Source organism: Osmerus eperlanus, chromosome 7 (genome assembly GCF_963692335.1).
Source record: "Osmerus eperlanus chromosome 7, fOsmEpe2.1, whole genome shotgun sequence".
NCBI lineage: Eukaryota > Metazoa > Chordata > Actinopteri > Osmeriformes > Osmeridae > Osmerus > Osmerus eperlanus.
The window spans coordinates 4,342,653-4,365,440 of NC_085024.1; the positions used below are offsets into that span (position 1 = coordinate 4,342,653).

General features: G+C 42.1%; 1 protein-coding gene across 1 annotated transcript; it reads right to left on the bottom strand.

Moving 5' to 3' along the window:
- Positions 1 to 1,147: 1,147 nt before the first annotated feature.
- si:dkeyp-84f3.5 (uncharacterized protein LOC334144 homolog) lies at positions 1,148 to 20,273 on the bottom strand. The gene is made up of 2 exons (XM_062466630.1): positions 20,058 to 20,273; positions 1,148 to 3,574 (listed from the first exon to the last, which is right to left on the bottom strand). Exon 2 carries the CDS (start codon positions 3,506 to 3,508, stop codon positions 1,682 to 1,684), a length of 1,827 nt encoding a protein of 608 aa, XP_062322614.1. The 5' UTR covers positions 3,509 to 3,574; positions 20,058 to 20,273; the 3' UTR covers positions 1,148 to 1,681.
- Between the last annotated feature and the right edge of the window lie 2,515 nt (positions 20,274 to 22,788).

Here is a 22,788-nt window from a genome sequence, read left to right on the forward strand (position 1 = left end):
ACTGACATTTTGTGTTCGGGTGAGTTACATTTCTTAGAAGAGGGTCAACACTACTACTCTAGCACAAATCGGTTTTCAGTGTTCTTTTAGAAACCTTTTCAGCGCTCCCTCAACTGAGTACTTTGAATTGAGGTTAGAAGGCTGAAGCAGTCCCGTCACCCAAGGAACAGAGCCAAGACATTTGGCCACAGACACGCCTTTTGAGTTGTTCAAAAGGATGGTCTCAGGATGAATACAAAGTCTGCTTGATAACATAACTATGCTGAAGTCATGATGGTCCCAAAAAGCATACAATGATAACTCCAACAGAAAGTTTCTTCCATTCCTTTAGGGCCATTCCTAACATGATTGGATATTGGGTGCTGGGACTACAGAAAAGGATGGCAAGTTATGCTCATTGCCGAAATCCATCATCTGTCTCTTGTCATTTTGTCCTGCATGAAGGTCAGATAGATTTTATCAAGTGTAGTAATGCATAGACCACAGTGGACTAACTCAATTTTCTACCCCCCACCTCCACCCAAATAAATCAGTCTTAGATGTAAAATAAATGCATTGTTAAAACAACTGAAGTGCCTCTGCGATTGAATCTGAGGGTGAGCCTAACCAATTCAGTTTGGTTACATACATGAAGACATGTCCTGCAAGATGCCTCAAAATGTATTCAAGGGGACTACTGCAAGTACAGGACAGAATACAGGATTTCAAGGGCACAACAAAAACAACTATGTCTAAGACCATATGTAATTGAAGAGTTGAGGAAGAGTAGCAACTGCATCGTTTAACCCTCGTGCTGCCTTCGGGTCACATGACCCAAAGGTTCACAACGAACCATCGTTGTGTTTACCCAATTTCACCCAATACAAATACAAATAATTTTCTTTTAACCATTGCAATGTGGGGGGTCTGAGACAGCCCGACAGTTAAAAGAAAATGCTTCACTTTGTTTTTGTATGAGGTAAATTTGTCGCAATACGACAGTGGGTCACAATGACTGATGGGTCAGAATGACCCGAAGATAACACAAGGGTTAAAAATACTTTGTAAGACTACCCACATAATTTGTCCATGGTCACTCAATAAGTAGTCCAAGATAGAAAACTGACCAGTTTAGTGACTTGAGTAATGACACCTGGTGGACAACATGTTCAAATGTATCTAGCTGTCAATGCTAAGATTTATTTTATTAAAATGATAATTTGTCAACAGTAATTTCTTATAAAAAAATCAAAAAACATTCTAATTTAGTGTTTGTTGCTTCCTTTAAACACCGTATTGTTGTATGTTTAACACAATTACTTTAGAAGAGAACAGGAAAAGTTTGCCAGAGATACACAAATGGCAAAAGGTCAGCTTCCTGACGGTGACTGGTTTAGGATTACATACAAATTATCCACACAATAAAAGTAGGCACATTATCCTTTCAAGTGATCCTTTAAAAAAGGAAAAGAAAGCTTTAATAATTTCTCTGTTCATACATTGGGGTAACATACCTACCTAGACTTGGGATCGTATTTGATTCAGGGTGACTAGATGAAATTACAGTTGTCACTCATTTTCTGTCACAGTTCAATCAATAACACGCATAAATTTAGGACTGCAACACAATCTGACCATCGGGAAGTACCAGCAAAAACTGACTTCAATAAGAAGAAACATAAATATCTGGTACACCGCTTAACTACTTAACATTATCTGACCCATGAGAAGTCTGGTGCTGTAGAAATCTTTGCAAGCAAGAAAATGTCTCTGTGCACTCTGTGCATTCATAAAGAACTGAAGACGCTTGATCACCCTCAACGTCCTCAATGGTTTCGTCATCCTCCAAAGCCGCTGTACCGTCTTGTTTTAGGTCAGGGTCCTGACTGAAACCTGTTCGAGACCTCTGTTCATCTGTGAATACTTCCAAATGAATTGGGTGATTGTCAAGATGCCGCTTTAGAGCAGACGCTTGCTTAAAGAAACTAGGGCATTGAGGGCACTTAAACGTTTTACTTGTTGGTTGCCTTTTATGATATCGTAAGTGCCTTTGGTAAACGCATTGCAGTCCAAACTTTTTCCCACATTCTTGACACTTGTAGTTGACCCTTGGCTTAGAAGCTTTAGACTGTTGCTTTGTCCTCCGCTCATCATCGGCAACTAGTTCTGCAACGTCAGAATACTTCTTAAATTTGTGTTCAGTTGACTTCATCAAAGTTTCAGCGTCAGCTTCTGGCTTGGTGTGCAATGCCAGGTATTTCAACCCAGGCTTCTTCTCCAGTTCCTTTTTGTGATACATGGCTATGTGCCTCCTGACATCACATCGTTGGGGAAAATGTCTCCCACAGAATACACAAGTGTGAAGAGTTCCTTTGTGGTATCTCATGTGCCGAGACAGGCTACTGGAGTGATTGAACACACGGTGGCAATATTTGCAAGGATGCGATTTAGAACCAGGGGGTCTTTTGATATGTGCGGGCCTACCTCTACCCTTTGAAGGTGATGCGACAGTGGGCTTTTTCCCCTTCGGCAGAGTCTGATCAATATCACGTTTTGTTTGATGGGAGTAATGATGCAGTTTTAAATTGGCCAACTGTTGGAAACGGTCGCCACACAAACCACATCTGTAAGGTCTAAAACACGATTGAGTCTCTGATGCCATGTCGCCTTCGGTCTTAAGATTGATAGATATATTGTTGTTCAGACTGTTGTGAGATGTCTCGTTTAACAGAGGCTGCACTTTGTCATCTGGTGCAGGGGGTTTGGAAAATTCTTTTTTTGTGAATTCTTTGCAGTGGCTGAGTGAATGGCTCTGCAAGTCCGAGAGCCAGAAAAAGTGCAAATTGCATTTCTTGCAAGAGTAAGTCTTCTCTGCACTGTTTCCTTGATTTCTGTCTGACTTGTTCACTGACTTAGACCCAGGTGATTTATGCTGCTCTTTCTGATGGACATAGAAACCCTCCAGTTTCAGGAAGCGTTTCCCACAGTGACCACAGCAGTAAAATCGCTCATGGGCATGCTCCACTAAGTGTCCCTTCAGCTTTTCTCTATCGGAAAATACTTTGCAACACAAGGTACACTTGTGACCCTCCTCTGTCTTTCGATATTGCTGATGTTGTTGTAGACCACGCAGACTGCTGAATGATTCACTGCATGTTTCGCATCCATACGTTTTAGGGGTTGAGTTGTCAACAGGAGGCTTTGAAGTGACTCTCTCTTTGATCTTTGATTTAAAGGAGTAAACTGGTTCAGACGGGGTGGGATTTTCAAGAATCGGAGATACCGATTTACAGTTAGAAGAGCCGTTGGTTTGCCCAGATCTGTCAACCACTGTAAGTGTGCCATTGTCATGGAGCATATATTCACGGGCAACATCAAACCCGTTGAAGGACCCATCTAAGGAAAATGAATCCAAGGGCCCATGAATAGTCAAGTGGCTTAACAAAGCAGAGTAGACCCTAAACCCATCTCCACATTCTGTGCAAATGTAGGTATTTGCTCCTCCATCTGTCTGATGAAGGTAATCCATTGGGGTAGTAGGCTATTCAAAGATTAAATGCTAGAGACCATCTTCCTGAGGCCGATGAAATCAATCCTGAAAGGAAAAGGAACAAAAAGGCGAGATCATTACTATACATTTCCAGGATCATAGACACTTTCAAAAATGATTATATCGGAACGTCTACTTGTAGATTTAGGCTAGACCACGTTTAGACAAACAGAAAATATTTGCTCCACCCACACACCTAGCCTCATTTGTTCTACATTGGATTTAGTGAGGTTGGCCACTTTGTAACAACGTCTCGCAATCATGCTGAAAACTCAATCGGACATTTAAAATTGACACTATAATTGCCTGTAAAAAGATTCTACGACACCCCGCTGTATGTTCTTTAGGGCTGAACCAGTTGAATAGTGAAAGTAACAGACGTAAAACGTGTGTCGTGCTTACGTTCGAAGCTGCATGCAAGTTAGACGAAGAAGCAGCCTAGAAAGAACACTGCAACCAACCTGGCATCTATGTTCATACATCCCGTAATATGTGTCATCCATTCCTAGCTATCAAAGCCACATCTAGCGAAAGTTAGATACCTATTGCTATGATTATGCAGCAGCATCACATTCCTGGTTCACAAACAACAATTCACACACAGCACGCATTTGTATCTCTTTATTAGGGCATTTGTGGACGAGCAACATCAGTATGACCAGTAAAACTAAACTAGCAAGCATAACACAACTAGCACAACAATGAAGTAAATGCTAATCCCAATCACAACCACTATTTGAACAAAGCTGCTAGCAAACCATGCAAAGCGGAAAAAACACCCTAGTGGATCGGCACCTTAAAGGCACTTCAATTGCTGGCCGAGTCAAGGCATTCATTTGAATGCAGCAGTCTATACATTGGACGTTTAACCACACTGTCCATTAATATTAAAGGTGAAAAAGTGGTGGAATGTAATTGAAAACAATAGCATGTTCACGTAGGTGCATCCCACAGGCGCAAAGCGCACTTGGCAGCAGCTTAAAATGAAATATAAAAACATACTACGAACAGGTATGGCATATTTAGCATAGGCCTATAAGCTTGTGATTGTAACCTATGTCACCTTGGATTTAATTATATTTAACATGATACAAAGTACAAGTTAGTGGCTATTTCAACTTGTAGTAGCAGTAACCCCAAACAGAATGCTTTTCATCACAGGATGATGATGATTATGATGATGAAGATACGTTGACGGTATGGTAACAACTGGTAGTTCTCCCCATGTACATTTTCAGTCTTGTGTAAAATTGTCACTTTTAAATGTACACTGAAATTATTAGAATAATGAATAGAAAAACAATTAGCAAATTCTGATCCTGTTGAACAGAGCATGGAAGGGCATTGCCAGGAGAGGGGGTCTCATCAGGCCACATTAGGGGTGTGCAATACTGCAAAATTTGGTATCGATCATGATTATGCTCATAATAAAACACAGGACAAAGAGTTTTGTCAAAAATACTGTTCGTATAGTGTGCTGCTGGGTCATTTTACTGAATGTGCACGCTGGCAACAACTCCCAGCATAGCAGGGGAGGTGGGGGAGGGGAAAAGTGAGCTTGAGCAAAGCGAGAGGAGAGGTGTTTGCATAACCACTGTGATGTGAAGGGAATTGTGTACTGAATGTAGAGAAGGGAAATTTAAGTATCGATCTCATCACGCGAGTATTGATCAATACTGATAACGTTGGTATCGATATTGAAAATTTTGATCGATCCGCCCACCCCTCGCCTGCATAGCTGCACACTAGGGGTGGATGGTATGAACGGTATATAAATATACCAGGCACAGCATGACTTTACTGTACAGTACTTTAACGCAATATCGCAATCAATCTATGCAAACATAGCAAGCAATCTTCCACATCCTCATAACCAGTATTGCACAGATGGAGTAGAACATCGTTTTCAGGCTTTATCGTTCGGTTTTATATGACACAACATAAAAAATGCAGCATGGAATAGTGTAGCCATGCAAGAAAAGATGCCAAGTTGGTTAAAATTGTGAAATGTTTATTGTAGGCCAACATTAGGGGTGGGCAGTATACCGGTATGAACGTGAATACCGGTATTGCGTTGTGCCATGATATGGATTTTGCAATATCATGCATATCATGATATAAACAGTGTTTCTGTTTGGTGTAAAATATAAGTCAAGTGATACTGCCTAGTGGGCTAGTTCAAATTAGTATCTTTTACCCCAAAAAAGCAGCATGGACGCTGCACGCATTGTGCCAGCCAATGAAAGTCAACAAACAAGCTAGCGCAACTCCAGAGGAAGCAAACATTCATATGAGTAAACTGCTTTTGTTGGCAAGTGTAAGCAAGCGTTAATCACACCCTCCAGGAATTCGCGATGTTGCGATCGCACCAATTCACGCAAATTCAACGATTCCCCACGAATTCAGTGCGACGATTTTAACCAATCACCGCAATTTTCCTGCAACTTTGACCAATTATCGTCGTCTCCCACAACTCTCTCCAGTACACATTTACATTTAGTCATTTAGCAGACGCTCTTATCCAGAGCGACTTACAGTAAGTACAGGGACATTCCTCTCGAGGCAAGTAGGGTGAAGTGCCTTGCCCAAAGACACAACGTCATTTTGCACGGCCGGGAATCGAACCAACAACCTTCTGATTACTAGCCCGACTCCCTAACCGCTCAGCCATCTGACTCCCAGTAGGGGTTAAATCTTTAACTGGCATGTGGCATCGGAACTAAATGCCACTGGCAGGAGGCGGGACATGTCAGTGAGCCGCCAATCAGCAGCATCGACCGTTGACAGCCAATTGCACAAACGAATCCTGAGCGAGAAGTGTTCTCTCACTCTCTCCCTTCCGCCTTACTTCCGTATTGAATTCGAGAGTTTCAGCAGACGTGTGCATCGAATGTCTCACATTTTCCCACAAGAATAACTGCCAAAGATCGCGAAAAGCAGTACCCTGGCATTCTTCACGAAAGCGGAGGGAAATTATTTTGCACAACATGCAACATTGTCATCGAACATAAAAGAAAATCTTCGATTGACAAGCACTTTGCCACAGCAAAACATATGGCGAGAATGGCAGAAACGCGGACAGGACGTCAGACGACGAGACAAATCACACTGACACAGGCTGTTGCATCCAGGTCAATTGCAAGCGCTGAAAGAATCAAGGCAAGTTGTTTTGAATGTGCATGGTTAATGTTAACGTTGGTATAGCTTATCATGCAGTGGCACTGGTGTGCTTTCTCGTTTGCATGTCAATATGATCTCTCTCTCTCTCGTTGTTGCCAGAGCTACATTACAGGCTACTTTCTTCTGTACTATTCAGAAACGTATTTTCTGTCTTGCTTTGTCTTGTGTTGCACTTGCTTGATGTTCGACAGGTTGTAATTAAATAATTAATTATATGTTTTTTTTCCCCCTTATGCCCTTAGATTTGTGAAGATTGGGTAGCCACATGCACAGCGGTAAACATTCCACTCTCCAAGAGTGACCATCCAGCATTAAGAAATGTCCTCAAAGAGAAAGTTGTCAATGGTGGAGCGATACCTGGGTGCCACCAGCTCCAGGAAAAATACTTGGGTGACGCCTACCTGCAGGAGAAAGAAGCTCTCAAGACTAATTTAGCCAAAAAGCCTGTTGCAGTCATATTTGATGAAACTCCAGATGTAGAGGGCAGATGTGTATTGAACATTCTAATTGCACCACTGGAGAAGGATGAGTCTGGAAGAATTTTGGCCTACCTCGCAGACACAGTGTTCCTTGAGGAGTTTAACCACTCCACTGTGTCTATGGCTGTTGTCAAGTGTGTTCAAGAGTACGGCATTGATAATGATGATGTCATAGTGTTTAACACTGATAATGCAGCGTACATGAAGAAGGCCTATACAGGCCCAAATTATACCCAAATTCATTGCATGTAACGTGCATGGCTCATATCATGAATTTGATAGGCGGTGCCTTTCGGAGACCTTTTGACCAACTGAATTCCTTCACGCTTAGTTTCTCCCAAATGTTCTACCATGCTGGCTCCCGCAAAAGAACATATCTTCAATTCCTGACAAAAAAAATGCCATCAGGAATCAAAGCAACCATGGCTCCAAATCCATGTGCCACTCGATGGAACTCGTGGTTCACTGCAGTGCAGTACCATTCAGAACACTTTGGACTGTACAAGGAATTCATTGAGAAGGAAATCAATGTAAGTGGCATTGTCTTTGCTCATAATGCAGTATTACAAATATACATTTCAAATTATAATTACCACCAAAGACACACAGACCAACACATACACAGAGAGACAAACACAATTATGATGTATAAATTAAATACTATGTGCTTTTTGGTTATTCTATTCATAGACTTGTGGCAAAACCACACCTGCATCAGTGGATAGACTGCACGAGATTCTCCAGGAGACCAACATGGCTGAAAGTCTGCAGGTCCAGATCAGCATCACAGAAGATAAGTGCAAAGTAATCGTTGCACTTCTTGACATCTTCCAGAGCAGACACCCTATAGTCACCAAAGTTTTTGACTACCTGGAGGATCTGCATATGAAGTTGGAGGTCAACAAAGAACTCCACTACGAAGCATGTGCTCAATACTTTGAGGGACTTGACCTGTCTGTAGCCATCAAAATGCAGATTCTGAACAGAGTGGAACAGGCATACAACAATGCAGAGGACAAACTGAACAAATATATGTCAGATGGACAACCTGCCATTGAGTTCCTTAAAGAAGTCAGGGTGTTTGACCCTCGTCACATTGTATTTATGAGTGACTGTGTGGCCGGATACAAATCCATCCCAGGCTGCAACTATCACAAAAAGGCCTGCAAAATCCTGGGGGGACTGGTTAATGATGTCTGAAAATAAAGCCAGTGGGGTTGATTTGCCGGATGAAGAAGAATTGGTAAAAAAAGGGGGCCTCTTCTGTCATTTGGAAGTTGTTTGGTTTCAAGTTATCCGACATCTACCAACAAACAGTAACCTACTCTGTAAGTTGTGTCGTCGAATTGTGCTAGCCAAAGGGTGGAAACACTAGCAATATTTTTCACCACCTGAAAGCCGTGCATGTGCGCGAAAATGCTACCAGATCTACCAGAATGCGTTTGACAAATCCAATGCCAGGTTGGTTAGAATTGAGAAATGTTTATTGCAGGCCAACAGAATCGAGTATTTAGCCATAATTGTTTATAGCTAGAGCTAACTCACTACAAATATTTAACAGAGTTTTCTTGCGATCCCATAAACGTAGGCTACTGTTGAACGCGTAGGCTACTGAGAAGTTGCTCTTCCGTGGCAATTAAACACTGCAAAATTTGGAAAATTCAACTTGTGACACACCGGAGTTACCCAATCAAAATCCGTCCGAGTGCGGTAGATTAGCCGCTGCAGTGCGGATTGCATTGTCATGACATTTTAAGAATAATTAATATATCGTGATATATACCGATACTGTCAGTGCTTACGAATTATACCATGATAAATATTTCACGCCATACCGCCCAGCCCTAGCCAGCTAGCTAGTTTTCTTGTGATCCCATAAACGTGCTGTTGAAAGCTACATATTAGCTTTTCTTCCGTTGCAAAGCAACCCCATCCAAATCCGACCATTGCAGGCTGTGACAGTGAAAGCTTGTGTCATTGTTGCAACATGCAGATGATACCTGAGATCATAACAAATAAAATATGAAGTTATGGACACAGAGTGGACTTTTTGAAGATTGCACAATGGTAGGCTATGTGGAATTTGAGCTGATAATAAGCATGTTACCGTATTTCTTCGATTAAACATTGAGGCGTTTATAACACAATGATCATTTTTGGGCGGCGTTTATTCAAGGGCGGCGTTTAATTAGTGAGAGAGATTTTGTGAATTGTAGCTGCAGTGCGGCCGTAGACAAAGAATAGACAAGGAGGTCAAACACAAAGAGAGAGAGTCTCTCCGAAGCAAGAAGCATGAAATTGATTAGCTGGTCTCTCAACGCAATTGACACCATCTTCTCGAAGAGATGCTCGGGTTCGGTGGAACCTAACTGTCCTGACGGGACGTTCGCGGCTGGGTACTCGATGGACGCGTGGGATAAGTGGCGTGTCGTGTGCCTAGCGGCGCTTTCCGTGGAGGACGTAGAAGACATCTTTCTATTCGGAACCATGATTACAGGCTTTCTGCTGATTGGATTGGGCGCTGGCCTGGTATATCGGAAAATTAAAGAAACGACTGCAGCTGTCAAAAGCCCCGTAAGGCTGCCCGACATGATTGATGCGGTGGGCAGAGCTGGTGGCACTCTCTGTGACATTACAACACGTTGAACGCAATTTGGATAACATCATGGAGAAGCTAGCGGCTCTGCAAAGGAAAGTGAACCGACTTGGAGGCCATAATGATGAGTAGACGTGGAATTGAAGGCGCCTACTCGACCAAACAACTACCCCAATCTTATCTGCTTTCGGCCCCGTAACCAGCTCAGGCCTTGGCCAAGGCCGTTGCTGGAACAACAACTCCCCTGGAGAGCGCTGCAGTGAGACTCTCTGTAGTCTCTTCCCAGATGCTGCTTGTCCATACCCCTCCCCGTTGCAAGTCATGTGATTCTGTAATGTTGTACAATGTATGTGCTTATGTGCTGAGGTTGTTTTTTTTGCCTGTTCCCACACTGTACTCTAGGAGCATAGTCTGGGGGTTGCCTTTTTTTTCTCCTCTCTCTCCACGTTATGCTTAAATTTAACCATGTCTTCCCGTCCTGTCTACCCCCTTGTCATGTTTGTGTATTAAAAACTGCAAGTGGCAGCTTGGATCTAAGACGGATTCGAGAGACCGCAGATAGAGTGCGGCTAGTTTGGTTTGTTATATGTTTTAGATCTATTCACTTGTATTATTGTTTTTGTTGATTTTATGTAAAGCACTTTGAGCTGCAATTCTTGTATGAAAAGTGCTATATAAATAAAGTCTTACTTACTTACTCTAACCAACGCCAGTGGGGAGCGCTCTTTTTCAAAACTGGGACTCATTGGGTGTGCTCAAGCCTTCGGCGAGAGCACAACCTTTGTTCTCTCACATATATATTATTATTTATTTTTATTGTTTATTTTCGCCCCCCTAAAACTCAGTCAATATTTGGCCTACATACACAACGGCGGTGTCAAAAGGTTCGTCTTGGTAGCGATTGCGTTGCTTCTATTGGAATTTACGTTCCATTGCATGGTTTGGGCTTAAGTTAAGTTTTTGTGGCGAAAAGTGAAGCTAACGGTGGCTAATTTGCTAGCCACAGTCACTGACGTTACTAACGTCACTACGTCACTAACGTCACGAAAACACGCGTGACTACCTTTGGCAGAACATTCGTTTCGCATCTGTTAACTTGGGGGATAGCTAGGCTAACTATAGCTTTACTGCAAGGCAGCTGCAGAAACGCCACAAGCAAAGAGGCCAGGGTGATAACTATTTACTCATTTTACTTTGTGATATGACACACAATTGTGATGTGTAATGTACAATATACGCTGATATTATTAAGGAAGTACATCTACTTTCGGAAACAGTAGTCTACTATTTCACTGAAGTATTAGCATCATGACGTTAGCCTGTGTTGCCCGGGCAACACATACTACAGTGGTCTATGATGTATCTGTTTTCAATCGTTAAAATAAACATTCCTCACATATACATTTTCGTTGTAGGATTTATTCTGACATTAGTAAACGATTTGTTGGTGAAATTACCATTACCTGTGGTTTCAAACCAGTGTAGCTCACTGCAACGCTGTAGCTTACGTGAGACACACTACAAAAACATCTACACTACACAGCTGTTTAGGAAGTCAAACGGCGACAGAACATGTTCGGCACTCCCCTTACTTAAATCAAAAGTCTATCTAACTACTAACCTGAACTTCATTGACACATCCTAAACGTTGTCAATCTGTTCATGAAAATCATTAATTTCATCTTAAACCGTACAACGGAACGTTAAATCCAATTCAACCAACGCAATCGCTACAGTACCAAGACGAACACAGCAGTAGTCTAGTACTGTACCGTAGTAGTACAATTTACCGGGGCAGCTTCTCCATACAGGGCTATATCGCATTTTGCGTTGTTACTGACAATGATCGCTAGCAGTGTGCTTTTTATAAATGAGCGATTTTCCATTAACTAAATGTCAAGCTTATTTACGTTTTGGGGGGCATATTTTCAGTTAGCAGATGGTACTGTTTGAATCGCGATTCCATCTTCTACTGCCGGGTAACGTCGTAGAATAATCTTCAAAGGGGGTTCTTTATTAATGAATGAATGCAATGAGTAGGCTAAATGCCTGAAAATATCATGAGAAGGGAAAAACTTAAAATGACGTTTAAATCATAGAGATTAGGTCAATTTTTACACCGGTCTGCCAAATGTATTCGTTTTGTTTCAACGATGAGGCTGCCTCTTGCAGGGGAAATGAGAAGACATCTATTTCATTCTACACTTCACTCGTATTTTCAGTTGTAAATGAGCAGCAAAAAAAAAATGCTTTTAAATCTGTCATCTTTATAAAAAAGCTTATTACTAAATTATTTACTGTGTCGTCTCAGTTACACTATCAGGGGTGGGAAATACTGTGATTTGCTAAAGTAGGCAAATGGCTAGTAGAACATAACATTTCATAATAATTTCAGTAAATCAAGCAGCGCTGCAAGACCCAGTGAAATGTTGTATATCCTACAGCTAGCATTGGCTTACTCAACTTCGGTAGGCCATCCTCAGTATTTGCAAGCTAGCTAAACTTAGCATAAACTATATCTAAAATAATTTTGTAGACATAACAATGGATTTAGTTACTAAATGTTGGTGTTAACTTTTAATTTTTTCTAAAATGGTCCTAATCTCTATGACAAGTTTTTCCCTTCTCGTGATTGTAGTATGACCCTCTGGATGCCCCGTACCTGGGGCTGTATAAATGTATCAGTGGGTTGTCATGGAAGCAGTTCAGTAAATATGCCAGCAGACTAAAGACATGCCGTTGTCCGTATCTATTTGTAATGCAAATTACCACAGTGATATCTTCAGGCATTTAGCCTACTCATTCATTCATTAATAAAGAACCCCCTTTGAAGATTATTCTAACAACAACGTTACCGGCAGTAGCTATCTCAGATGGAATCGCGATTCAAACAGTAGCCTACCATCTGGTACTGTAACTGAAATATGCCCCCAATAACGTAAATAAGCTTGACATTAAATTAGCTGCACGGTCTGTAGAGATCTTGGGAGGAAGCCACTTTTTTGTGTTTTGCTAATGCAGATTTCGGTCAAATGAAATCGATAGACGTAATGAGTGGCACATTACGTGAAATAACATAGGATTTTATTTTGTTTGAGTTTTAATAACTTGTCCAGTGGGGCAATTAGCCAAAATTAATATTCCAGACTTGCCCTACAAAAAAATACACTCGTCTCGGACAAGCCTTAATGTCGAGCCCTGTAGCTACATGGCTAGACTGTTGATACAGATCAGAAACCATCATATCTTGGACACCCAAAATCAGCGAATCTCACAGGCAAATCAATTACATATGAAGGCCTTTATATATGGCTACAAACTTCTGCCCGGCGTCTAGCTGGCTACTTGTTACTAAGTAACAACTTTGTTGCACGAGCATTCTTTCTTAGCTACAAACTTCTGCCCGGCGTCTAGCTGGCTAATTGTTACTCAGTAACAACTTTGTTGCAGGAGCATTCTTTGTACATTGCGAGCTAACAGTGTCCGGTAGGCTACTTCGCTATAAATAATGATGTCGCTATAAATAATGATGTTAAACCGAGACCACTCAGCCCTAAAAGAAAATGTAAGGTAAAAGAAACTAAAGAAAGGTTTGATGTTAGGCTACTTTGAAAATTATAAATAAAATAGGCTAATGTAATAATAAAACTGCTAAATCATTCTCTAACTATAGGCTCCTCTATATCTTGCATAATGAAACATAACGTTTTTTAAGTAGCCTAATCAAAAAGCCTGCGCTTGCCCTCATTGGGTGTGCTTTGCCTTCGGCAAGGGCACAACCTTTGTTCTCTCACATATATATTATTATTCTTTTTATTCTTTTTGCCCCCCTAAAACTCAGTCAATATTTGGCCTACATAGACAACCTAGGTGTCAAAAGTTTCGTCTTGGTAGCGATTGAGTTGCTTCTATTGGGATTTACGTTCCGTTGCATGGTTTAAGTGGAAATTAAGTTTTTGTGGCGAAAAGTGAAGCTAACAGTGGCTAACTTGCTAGCCACAGTCAATGACGCTACTTACGTCACTAACGTCACGAAAACTCGCGTGACTACCTCTAGCAGAACATTAGTTTAGCAGCTCGTTAACTTCTGGGAGATAGCTAAGCTAACTGCTTTACTGCAAGGCAGCTGCAGAAACGCCACAAGCAAAGAGGCCAGGGTGATAAGTATTTACTAATTTTACATTGTGATATGACACACAATTGTGACGTGTAATGTACAATATAAGCTGATTTTATTAAGGAAGTACATCTACTTTCGGAAACAGTAGTCTACTATGTCACTGAAGTATTAGCATCATGACATTAGCCTCTGTTGCCCGGGCAACACATACTACAGTGGCCTATGATGCATCTGTTTTCAATCGTTAAAATAAACATTCCTCACAAATACATTTTCGTTGTAGGATTTATTATGACATTACAAGTAAACGATTTGTGGGTGAAATTATAATTACCTGTGGTTTCAAACCAGTGTTGCTCACTGCAACGCTGTAGCCTACCCGAGACACTACAAAAACATCTACACAGCTGTAGGAAGTCAAACGGCGACAGAACATGTTCGGCACTCCCCTTACTTAAACCAAAAGTCTATCTAACTACTAACCTTAACTTCATTGCATAAGCCTAAACTTTGTCAATCTGTTCATGAAAATAATTAATTTCAGCCTAAACCGTACAACGGAACGTTAAATCCAATTCAACCAACGCAATCGCTACCAAGACGAACTAACACAGGAGTAGTCTAGTACTGTACCGTAGTACCGGGGCAGCTTCTCCACACAGGGCTATATCGCACTTGGCGTTGTTACTGACAATGATCGCTACCACTGAGCTTTTTATGAAAGCGATTTTCCACTAAATAAATGTCAAGCTTATTTACGTTTTTGGGGGCATATTTTCAGTTAGCAGATGGTACTGTTTGAATCGCGATTCCATCTTCTACTGCCGGTAACGTCGTAGAATAATCTTCAAAGGGGGTTCTTTATTCATGAATGAATGCAATATGAGTAGACTAAATTCCTTCAAATATCACGAGAAGGGAAAAACTTAAAAGGACGTTTAAGTCATAGAGATTAGGTCAATTTTTACACCGGTCTGCCAAATGTATTCGTTTTGATTCAACGATGAGGCTGCCTCTTGCAGGGGAAATGAGAAGACATCTATTTCATTCTACACTTCACTCGTATTTTCAGTTGTAAATGAGCAGCAAAAAAAAAAGCTTTTAAATCTATGTAATCTTTATAAATAATAAGTATGCATTTTTATATAAAATATACATAAATATCAGTTGTAAAAATGTCATTCAAAAACGGACCCCTGTGCAACCGACGCAAGCAAGCACACCCTACAATTTCCCCAGAAATTGTACCCTCTCTAGTTATTATTATTATTATTTTTATTTCTTTTTGCCCCCCTAAAACTCAGTCAATATTTGGCCTACATAGACAACGTAGGTGTCAAAAGTTTCGTCTTGGTAGCGATTGAGTTGCTTCTATTGGAATTTACGTTCCGTTGCATGGTTTAGGCTGAAGTTAAGTTTTTGTGGCGAAAAGTGAAGCTAACGGTGGCTAATTTGCTAGCCACAGTCACTGACGTTACTAACGTCGCTACGTCACTAACATCACGAAAACACGCGTGACTACCTTTGGCAGAACATTCGTTTCGCATCTGTTAACTTGGGGGATAGCTAGGCTAACTATAGCTTTACTGCAAGGCAGCTGCAGAAACGCCACAAGCAAAGAGGCCAGGGTGATAACTATTTACTCATTTTACTTTGTGATATGACACACAATTGTGATGTGTAATGTACAGTATAAGCTGATATTATTAAGGAAGTACATCTACTTTCGGAAACAGTAGTCTACTATTTCACTGAAGTATTAGCATCATGACATTAGCCTGTGTTGCCTGGGCAACACATACTACAGTGGTCTATGATGTAGCGTTATCTGTTTTCAATCGTTAAAATAAACATTCCTCACATATACATTTTCGTTGTAGGATTTATTCTGACATTAGTAAACGATTTGTTGGTGAAATTACCATTACCTGTGGTTTCAAACCAGTGTAGCTCACTGCAACGCTGTAGCTTACGCGAGACACACGACAAAAACATCTAACTTACACAGCTGTTTAGGAAGTCAAACGGCGACAGAACATGTTCGGCACTCCCCTTACTTAAATCAAAAGTCTATCTAACTACTAACCTGAACAATTTACCGGGGCAACTTCTCCACACAGGGCTATGTCGCATTTTGCGTTGTTACTGACAATGATCGCTACCAATGAGCTTTTTATGAATGAGCGATTTTCCACTAAATAAATGTCAAGCTTATTTACGTTTTGGGGGGCATATTTTCAGTTAGCAGATGGGACTGTCTGAATCGCGATTCCATCTTCTACTGCCGGGTAACGTCGTAGAATAATCTTCAAAGGGGGTTCTTTATTAATGAATGAATGCAATGAGTAGGCTACATGCCTGAAAATATCACGAGAAGGGAAAAACTTAAAATGACGTTTAAGTCATAGAGATTAGGTCCATTTTTACACCGGTCTGCCAAATTTATTCGTTTTGATTCAACGATGAGGCTGCCTCTTGCAGGGGAAATGAGAAGACATCTATTTCATTCTACACTTCACTCGTATTTTCAGTTGTAAATGAGCAGCAAAAAAAAATGCTTTTAAATCTATTTAATCTTTATAAATAATAAGTATGCATTTTCATATAAAATATACAGAAATCAGTTGTAAAAATGTCATTCAAAAACGGACCCCTGTGCAACCGACGCAAGCAAGCACACCCTACAATTTCCCCAGAAATTGTACCCTCTCTAGTTAAAAATAGACTCCGATCCACGATGGGCCAAAACCGACTCAATCACCTGTCTGTGATGTCCCTTGAAAATTACGTTCTGCGCAAATTGGATTTTACCGGCCTTATTAAGGACTTCTCTGCCAGAAAATCAAGAAAGAAAATTTTATAAAAAGTAGATATCCTAGGATTATAGCACTTTTACAGTGTAGTATTAGTACTTTTAAGGATCTGAATACTTCTTCCACCACTGACATTGTGATTTTGCCTCAGTAAAACATGGTGTTCTGCATTGATGCAGATGGTGTATCCTACCTGTTGGTTAATAAAGCTAAAAGCGATTACCAGCTTGCAGTTGAACTGTGAATGCAGGGTATTCTGTTGCTTTGCTGTTTATAATTACATTTCCATTGTAATTGTTTTGGGGCTGTGGAGGCAAAGGGTTAGCCTGGTCCTAACCAGACCCTCGTACATTTCATTTGTACAGAGGGTCTGGGATCGCTCCATTGACAAGCGTTAACTTCCTTGAAGGCGGGAACTCTGTTGAAGTTTAAAACTATTGGATCTGCCCAGAGCCACTCTGATCTGCCATAACCAATCGCTAGCGTTTGCCTTAGCCAACGCCTTCACCACTGTAACGGAGCTAGCTGCCGTAGCTGGAAAATCAAACTTTTCCCGAACCCCGTGGGGAGGAGGGCCACAACATCATGGCCACCAACAAAACTCAGCAAAGATTGTTCTTGCTCCGGCTTTAACTTATGGATATTCGGCAGCGTTGCCACAACCGGCCGAATAGCTTAGCTCGCATCTTTCTCCGCCGCCATTACTGAACTACAACTCAAACTAATGCACGACATCAACGTCATCGTTCTCAGCCATTCCCTCTGATTCTACATTTTTTTTCGTCCGAAAACCGACTTATACACCGAAAATCCCTGACTTAGTACAGAAGCAAGATGAAAATTGAGCGGAAGTACATAGGAGGGCAGAGCCAGGCTAGCAAAGGGTTATATTTGGTATTCTTTCCACTTACATCTCTGTTGATGATCATCATTAAAGGGATGATTCTAGCACTGGGCCTTATGCTTGTTTGTATTTGTGTTTTGTCTGTAATGTTAAATTTTTCATTTTACCTATGTGGAGTGGTGGTCATTTTCTTACTGTTGTGGTCCACCACTTGTAGGAATGTAAAACAAACACTGTAGTGTTGGCTGTCTCAATGTGTGTGTATGCCAGTTCACCTTATTTGTATGTGGACCATGTATGGCACTAAACATTTTTCTAGTAAAGCACAATGTTTAAGGGGGGGGGGCTCACACAAAGAGCAGCCTAGGGGCCCCTGACCACCTTAATCCGCCCCTGAACAACTCATCTCACGCAACACTGTGAGGAGTTGCAATGCTATGTATTGATCTGATGAATGGTTGATGAAAATTTTATAGAAAGCGATGTACTTTATAGGACTATTACAAACTCATTCAAGACAAGCAGACGCCACAAAAGATTGCAAACGGCAATAATACAGCCCAGCCTGCATTCTTCTTTTTTGGTGAAAAACTGGTTTGCTAATTAAGAGACAGACCATATTTAAAGTGGATACTTACCGTATTTCTTCGATTAAATGCTGCAGCATGTATTACACAATGTTAATTTTTTGTGCAGCGTTTATTTGAGGGTGGCAGTTATTCGAAGGCAGCGTTTAATTTGTAAGAGAGATTTAGTGAATTGTAGCTGCAGTGCGGCCACAGACAACAAAGAATAGACAAGGAGGTGAAACACAAAGCCTAGTGTAAAATTGGAGCTGCGCGTACTTAAGCAGCATGCCAAAACGTTCTTACAGTTTAGCTTTCAAACAGAAAGCTGTGCAGTGCACTCACCAGCAGCAACAGCTCTGTAGCACGCAAACTTGGGGTTGATGAAAGGCGCAATCGCAAGTGGCGAAGTCAGCTAGCTCGCTTCGATGAACTACCTGGTACAAGGTAGGTTTTCCAATTTTTGGGGTTCTGATTTTTTTTCCGTTGCGTTTATTACACAATGTTCATTTTTGGTGCAGCATTTATTCCAGGGCAGCGTTTATTTGAGGCACTATAATTCTAGGATTGTCTGTGTGCAACCGAATCAACTAAACAACATCTTAATCACGTGCGCGCGGCATCTTAATCACGTGCGCGCGGCATCACGTGCGCGCGGCATCACGTGCGCGCGGCATCACGTGCGCGCGGCATCACGGGTCTGTAACTTGATGATTTGGGCCTGCTCCTCAGTCGGTTGTTGGTGTTGAAATGAGCAGCAATAGTTATGGCCAGGGGCGTTGCTAGACATAAAGCTCTATCGGGCCCTCATTACTCATATCGCTTTTTTTCTTCATTAAGGTTTGCTGTGTGCAAGAAGTGTGCAACACAAAGCACTATACTAACTTCCTTTGCTTGACCCAGTATTCCTATACTTCAAGGGCGTAAGTTTCTGATTAATAGCCCGACTCCCTAACCGCTCAGCTATCTGACCCCCCACTTGAAGTCTGGTACAATGCTCTCTGGCAACGTTGAGCCTCGGGGTGTTGCCTCCAGCAGTAGCATATATACTCAGGGAAGGGTACTTATGACAATACCCCTACACAGTGATCAGCGAAGCCTACCTCGAATAGGCACTCATATTTCACTACTTTAATTGTTCCAGTGTTGAACACACTGGACACAACATGGATTTACCGCCAGATAATAAAACACAACACATTTGCAAAGATTCCTCGTAATCAATGGCTCTACCAGGCTTGATGAGTTTGGCCGTGCATGAGTTACTCCTAAATAGGTCGTGTTGTTTGGTTGCATTTTAAAATCCAGTATTTTTTGCAGTAATATCTGAAGGACCAAAGGAGGGGAAATGTATGATTATGCAGGGTATTGTAGCTCGGGTACCTTTGCTAGTATTTTACAATAATACAATTAATATCGTAATCGTTCATTTGGCCTGTCTCTAGTACCAAACTGAATCTGACAGGTAGGGCTAGTAAATTGGCTAGCCTACATGTTCGAACATCTGGATGTTGAACAAAACATGTCTTCCAATTGTTGGCATGACTGTCGAGCTAGCTAATAGCTACTGTATAGTAGACATGTTGGTGCTAGCAAGCTAGTACGGTTTAACAACACGTTCGATTACAAAGTGGCGTTCAGACGTTGTTGTGTTGGCAGGAGTAAAAGGGTTAGATCAAACTTAAAGTGAAAACGAGTTATTAGTATGTGTTTGCTCAGACATCGTTTTTCTAGCTGACGCTGCACCAAAAAACATTATATTCACTACATGCTTAACACTTGCTAGACACTGAAGCTATCAAGCTAGCTAAAGCTAGCACTAATTAAAATAAAGACAGGAAGCTAGCGCGTATAACGAGTACAGCTAGCTAGCCATTGTGGATTTCTAACATTGATGTTCTAGCACGATATCGGTGTCCAACTCACTTACCAGTATGATCGTGGCCTATCCTTGATGTGTATTTCGTAGCATGTAATTTTCAATATAAATATGGGTCGCTCAAGAGAGTTTTATGATGTATTGATATCCAGCTAGAGCACTCAAAGCTAGCGCACACTTTTTCTTCTTCCGGCTCATTTACGGCCGGGTAACAGACGCAAAACCGGCGTATTGCTGCCCTCTTTCGGCCGTACAGAGCAGAGGACTTGAAACCATAGCTTGAAACAACTGGGTTTGCCCAGAGCCATATAAAAAGAACGTTACGACACTCTCTGATCTTGCCGACACATGACACACTATCTGATCAAATTGACAGTTCTCTCTACAGTCAGAGCTCGCGCAAGAAGGTGGAATGTAAGGGAGATACCCTTTCCAAAACTTGTAAGGGCCTAATAGTTTGTGAAAGACCCAGAGAAACACAAATATCCGACGAGGCAAAATCCCGGACTGGAATCCCTGCCGGACGCATTTTTTTGGTCTCAAAAAGAGGACATGTCCGGGTAAAAGAGGACGTCTCGTCACCCTATATTAACTTATAACAATAGGCAGCAATATTGTGAAGCAGAGCTACAAATGTCTATGCTAGCTACCATACTGTAGCCTAATGAGTTCTACTGAACATTTAACTTTCGACTGTTGAAGTAAATGGGACTTGTAAAACACGTTTTTTTATTCATCAGTCCACTTACAATTTACCACGTTAACAACATTTATATTTGTAGTACTTGATGCAAGTTGAATCTAATCTAGATAGCAATCAACTACAAGCCCAGAGCCCCCCACTCCACTAACGACTCCCGCCTGGCCAACGACCTGAATGAGTTCTACTGCAGATTTGAAAGACAATTGGACAGTCCTGAACTACCCCTTCCCACCCAGGAGGCCTCCCACCTCCCCCCTCTACTGTGACGACTCTCCATTCAGGAGGGTGGAGTTAACAGAATTTTCAAGAGGCAGAATCCCCGCAAAGCAGCTGGGCCGGACTCTGTCTCTCCAGCCACCCTCAAGCACTGCGCTGACCAGCTGTCTCCGGTGTTTACCTACATCTTTAACACCTCCCTTGAGACATGCCATGTGCCAGCCTGTCTCAAGTCCTCCACCATCATCCCAAAAGCCAAGGCCAACAGGACATAATGACTACAGACCCGTCGCCCTGACCTCTGTGGTAATGAAGTCTTTCGAGCACCTGGTGCTGGCACACCTTAAATCCATCACTGACCCTCTACTGGACCCCCTGCAGTTTGCCTACAGAGCCAACAGGTCTGTGGACGATGCAGTTAACATGGCCCTCCACTTCACCCTACAGCACCTGGACTCCCCAGCATCCTATGCCAGGATCCTGTTTGTGGACTTCAGCTCTGCTTTCAATACCATCATCCCCGCCCTGCTTCAGGACAAGCTCTCCCAGCTGAACGTGCCTGATTCCACCTGCAGGTGGATCACAGACTTCCTGTCTGACAGGAAGCAGTGCGTTAAGCTGGGAACACAAGTCTCTGACTCCCGGTCCATCAGCACCGGATCACCTCAGGGCTGCGTCCTTTCTCCTCTGCTCTTCTCCCTGTACACCAATAGCTGCACCTCCAGTCATCCGTCCGTCAAACTCCTGAAGTTTGCGGACGACACCACCCTTATTGGGCTCATCTCTGGTGGAGATGAGTCTGATTATAGGTGGGAAGTGGCCAACCTGGTGACCTGGTGCAGCCAGAACAACTTAGAGCTCAATGCTCTTAAGACAATGGAGATGGTTGTGGACTTCAGGAAGAGCACAGCCCCACTCACCCCCATCACCCTGTGTGACTCCCCAGTCAACACTGTGGAGTCCTTCCGCTTCCTGGGCACTATCCTCTCCCAGGACCTCAAGTGGGAACTGAACATCAGCTCCCTCATCAAGAAAGCATAACAGAGGATGTACTTCCTTCGGCAGCTGAAGAAGTTCAACCTGCCAAAGACAAGGATGGTGCACTTCTACTCAGCCATCATTGAGTCTTCCTCACCTCCTCCATCACCGTCTGGTACGCTGCTGCCACTGCCAAGGACAAGAGCAGACTGCAGTGTATCATCCGCACTGCTGAGAAGGTGATCGGCTGCAATCTGCCTACCCTCGAGGACCTGCACACCTCGAGGACCCTGAGGCGTGCGAGGAAGATTGTGGCCGACCCCTCCCACCCTGGTCACTCCCTGTTCCAGCTACTCCCCTTTGGCAGAAGGCTGCGGTCCATCAGGACCAAAACCTCACGCCATAAAAACAGTTTCTTTCCATCTGCTACTGGCCTCTTCAACAAGGCCAAGGACTCCCATTGACATTCATTCACTTATTTAACCCTTGTGCTGCCTTCGGGTCACATGACCCAAAGGTTCATAACGAACCATCGTTGTGTTTACCCAATTTTACCCAATACAAAAACAAATAAAAATAATTTTAACCTTTGCAATGTGGGGGGTCTGAGACAACCCGACGGTTAAATGAAAATGCTTCACTTTGTTTTTGTATGCGGTAAAGTTGTCGCAATACGACGGTGGGTCACAATGACTGATGGGTCAGAATGACCCGAAGATAACACAAGGGTTAACTATTATAAGTCCATCTAATGGCAATTCAGTATGCATAAGCCACCTTATCTCAGTATCCGATTGCACTATGTTGACCACTCACGCTGCTCATTCTATTCTATTTTTATATATATTTTATATTTAAATTGTTGTAAACTTTTGTACTTTACTT